This window comes from Apium graveolens, chromosome 2 (assembly GCF_009905375.1).
Source record: "Apium graveolens cultivar Ventura chromosome 2, ASM990537v1, whole genome shotgun sequence".
Classification (NCBI taxonomy): Eukaryota; Viridiplantae; Streptophyta; class Magnoliopsida; order Apiales; family Apiaceae; genus Apium; species Apium graveolens.
In genome coordinates, this window is record NC_133648.1 from 49,326,769 (window position 1) to 49,331,179 (window position 4,411).

General features: G+C 38.2%; 1 protein-coding gene across 1 annotated transcript; it reads right to left on the bottom strand.

The window, feature by feature from the left end:
• Positions 1-2,243: 2,243 nt before the first annotated feature.
• LOC141689289 (uncharacterized) lies at positions 2,244-2,966 on the bottom strand. The gene has a single exon (XM_074493542.1). The coding sequence runs from the start codon at positions 2,964-2,966 to the stop codon at positions 2,244-2,246; it is 723 nt and encodes a 240-aa protein (XP_074349643.1).
• Between the last annotated feature and the right edge of the window lie 1,445 nt (positions 2,967-4,411).

The window sequence follows — 4,411 nt, forward strand, 5'->3', positions numbered from 1 at the left end:
ATTAATTCCCCATTCAAAAATGCCGATTTTACATCTAAATGATGCACCTGCCACTCTTGTTTGGCTGCTAAAGCTAATAACAGTCTCACCGTCTCAATTCGCGTAACAGGTGCGAAGACTTCATCGTAATCAACTCCCTTTTTCTGCATGTATCCTCTTGCAACGAGTCTGGCTTTATACTTTATAATATCACCATTTGTTTCTCTCTTAATTTTATACACCCATTTTAAATTTATGGGCTTACGTCCTGGTGGCTGATCAGCCAAGACCCAAGTTTTGTTTTTCTCTATCGAATCGATTTTCACTTGCATTGCTTCCTTCCAGCATTCACTTGTCTTTGCCTGCTCCAATATCGTTGGTTCTTCAACCCCCACTAACATCAGTTCATCGGAAATTTCGATCTCCTCAGTGTCATTGTATATATCACTGAGAAGTCAAAATTGTCTCGGTTCACTTGAATTTTGTGAGCTTCCAGACTCGTATCCATCATTATTATTTTCTTGGAAAGAGCTTCTAATTGAGACTGGAGTGTGCGGTGGTTGCATATCATCTTCATCATCAGTCTGTGCTCCTGGATGTGCATCAATAATAACAAATGACCCATCCTTTCCTCCGCCAACAAGTCCAGTACTCTCCCAGTTCCACCCTTTCTCTTCCTCGAATACTACATCGCGGCTAACTTGTAATCTGCCAGTAGATGGATTGTATAACTTGTAAGCCTTGGTTCCTGGCTTCTTGCTAAGATACACCCTAATTTTGCTTCTTTCATCCAGCTTTCCCAGTCCCACCTTTTGAACTTTAACATGTGCCAAGCACCCGAAAACTCTTACGTGTTCTAACTTTGGCTTTGACCCCGTCCATGCCTTATACCGAGTTTCTCCACTCAATGCTTTTATTGCTAAACGATTCAAGAGATAAACCGAATGCCTTACCGCCTCTCCCCACATCATAGCTGGCAGATCTTTCTCCTTTAATAAACTTCGTGTCATTGCAATAATAGTCCTGTTTCGCCTCTCTACGACCCCGTTTTGTTGAGGGGTGTAGGGGGCTGTTAGATGTCTTGTGATGCCTGCCATTGCACAATAATCTTCAAAATCTTTGGAGGTGAACTCGCCGCCACGGTCTGTCCTTAGTGTCATAATTGACTCATTTGATTATTTCTCCACTACAGCCTTAAACTTTTTGAAAGCTTCTAACGCCTGATCTTTAGTTCTCAACATAAAAACTCACATAGCATGGCTATAGTCGTCTACTAGCAAAAACACATACATGTTTGCAGCCGGAGTAGGAGGGGAGATTGGCCCGCAAAAATCCGCGTGAATCAACTCTAGCTTCTTCTTTGCACTAAACTCTGTTTTCATCGGGAAGGACTTTCTCGCCTGCTTGGCTAACAACCACCCATTGCATAATGCCTTGAGCTGAGTCAATTTCGGTAGTCCCATTGCCATTTCCTTTTCTACCATCATATGCAAAGCTTGAAAGTTCACATGGCCCAACCTGGAATGCCATAACCATGTTTGCTCTTCTGCTTTCGACAACATACACCTCAAGTTATAATATTCGATTACTATTTTATATAGTCTATTTTCAGATCTCTTCACTTTCATTAGCAACTCATTGTGTTCATCATACACCCATAAGTATTCACCATTCAAGACTACCTTGTTCCCATTCTCTGATAATTGACCCAACGAAATTGTATTATTACACAACGTCGGGATGTAGTACACTTCCTTCAACTTGTGTTCACCCCCATCCTTGCACTTAAGCACTATCGTCCCCTTGCCTTCAATCTTAACTGTGGATCCATCTCTGAAACGAACTTGTCCAGCCACATGTTTGTTCAATTCACTGAACTTTTCACGGTGCCCAATCATATGATTGCTGGCACCGTTATCTAGGTACCATAAATTCTTGTCTGGTGTCGCGCCATTTTTCTGACCAAAACTTAGAAGAACCTTTTCTTCGTTTAGTAAAACCACATCTCCTCCAAACTTCTCACATTCAGTCAAGAGTAAAGTAGGTTCATCATCCTCGAACTTTGTCAGGTTTGCTTCAGGGGTCTGCTCTTTATTCTTATCTTTTTCCCTTCGTGGTCTCCTGCACTCCCTCGCATAATGACCGTACATATTACAATTAAAACACTTGACAGTGCTTCGATCTCGAGCCGGGTTTACATTTTGGTTTGATCCCTCCTGTTTGATCTGTTGATGTTGCTGATGACCCCTGCCTCCTTCATAATTTCAAAAATTTCCTCTACCTCGCCCACGAAAACCATGTCCTCCTCTGGTTCTCTGTCCTTGAAAAGATATTCCTACCTTGTTTGATTTCTTTGCCCATTCTTCTTGTGTAAGAAGGAGCTGTCCACTGGCATTTTCTGGTTTGCTCTTCATCGTTTCCTCGTGTGCCTTCAACCGACCTACGACTTCTTCAACCGTCATTTCTTTTATGTCTCCGAATTGCTCAATATTTGAGGTAATCTGGAGAAATTTATCTGGCACAGCTCGTAAAATTTTTCTCACTACACTCACTTCCTCCATCGTCTCTCCCAACACCCGTATATGGGTCACAATCCCGCTCAGCTTCATACAGAAATCATCCACCTGTTCCGTCTCCTTCATGACAAGGGATTCGAATTCTGCTCTTAGCGTCTGCACTTTTGCTTCCTTTACTCGCTCCGTACCCATACACAATGTCTTTATCGCGTCCCACGCTTCCTTGGCCGTTTCTTTCTCAGCTATGATCAACAAAATGTCCTCTGGAACACCTTGATAAATTGCTGCAAGGGCTAACTGTACCGTCTTCTCGTCTGCGGGTTTCTTGGGATCCTTTGGCTCAATCGCATCCCAAACTCCTTGCGCTTTTATGAAGACTTTCATCTTCAAGGACCATAATGTGTAGTTGCTCTTGGTAAACAGTGGGTAGCTTAAACCAATAGAACCTTCCTTTCTTTTTGATGTTTCCATCTGTACACTCGTGTTTCTGGGTTGTATTTTAGGCATGCACGTACCTATAATAACCAAGCTCTGATACCAAAATATAGCAAGTAAGCTTATGTAATATGTAAATAAGCTGACAACAGTTATTTGGAGGAAACTATCTCGTGTATTGATTCAATTTCTCCTTGCCAGTTACAAAATAAATAAAGAAAGCTCAAAACAAACTAGTGCCTACAAACTAGGAAGTTACAGAAACTGAGTCCTACAACTATTCACGAACGTTGGTACTCTCCTGGAATATCTCCACTACCTGGAAACTTATTCAACTAACATAATTATCAAACTAATTTATTTTAGCATAAGTTTAGATTAATAAAAATTCCAACAATACATAGAATATAACATTATAAACCTATAAGGCAAGTGTTTTGGCTTTCTAGTTGTTCACATCAATCTTCTAGCTGTAAATTTTTACAGATTTAACAAATTTCTTCTCTAATTTATAAGATTGTGAGGTTTGTTATAGAAGGTACAATTGAGGAAAGAATTTTTAAAGTTGCAAGAAAATAAGGAATTAGTATGAAAGGTAACACATCTATTTGCAAAATACTCTTTACTTTGCCTAGCATATATATATATATATTCATCTGAATTGTAATGTTTCATTGTTTTACATCTCACAGAACTATTGGTGGCTCTGCAGAGTTCCTGGGAAAGTTAACTGAGGCTGACATGAAATTCTCTTTTGTTAAATAGATGCTACTATCACATAGAAGGCTATCTGCATATTTTTCTCAATGTTTAACAGTTTTTTTCCTCCCAATTATAGTGCTCTAATTATATGAAGATATAGTCTGACATGAAAATCCTTCTTGTTACATAGATGTATATAAAACTACTTGTGTACTAATTAGTTCAATATTATAATATTCTAATATAACTCTTATAGTTGTGTGTTGGTTTGTACTGGGTTGGTTTGTATAATTTACTTGTGTGTAAGTGTTATAAAGATAATTAAATAACAATTTGTATTATCGGGTTTTAAGCATTTAATTTTATTTCTTTGAAAATTAGCATTTGACATTTTAGAGCCTATGCGAAGCCGAAGAAATAATTTTTATAATTTAGTGATGCTTTACTTTAAAGAGTCACCAAAAGTATCATTTTAGATAATAATTGGTACGGACTTTTATATATATTAGATGTAGTATGATGTAAATGATATTAAAAGGCTTGGTTCAAGTCTACTACTGGAAAAATATCAATAGAGCTCAATTTGAACTCATGTCGATTTGCTTCAAAATTGATGATTAAGAGGGTGTAAAAGAGAGTATATTTTTTCAAATCTGTCCAAAATTGATGTAAAAATGTCACCATAAACATCAGTTCTTTTGAATTGTTGCAAAATGTCATAATATACATCAGTTCCTTGTCCATAACTGTCTAATATGTACATAGACATTGATTTTAGA

Coding starts and splice junctions, on each gene's coding strand:
- LOC141689289 (XM_074493542.1), bottom strand. CDS start 2,966: ATGGAAACATCAAAAAGAAAGGAAGGTTCTATTGGTTTAAGCTACCCA.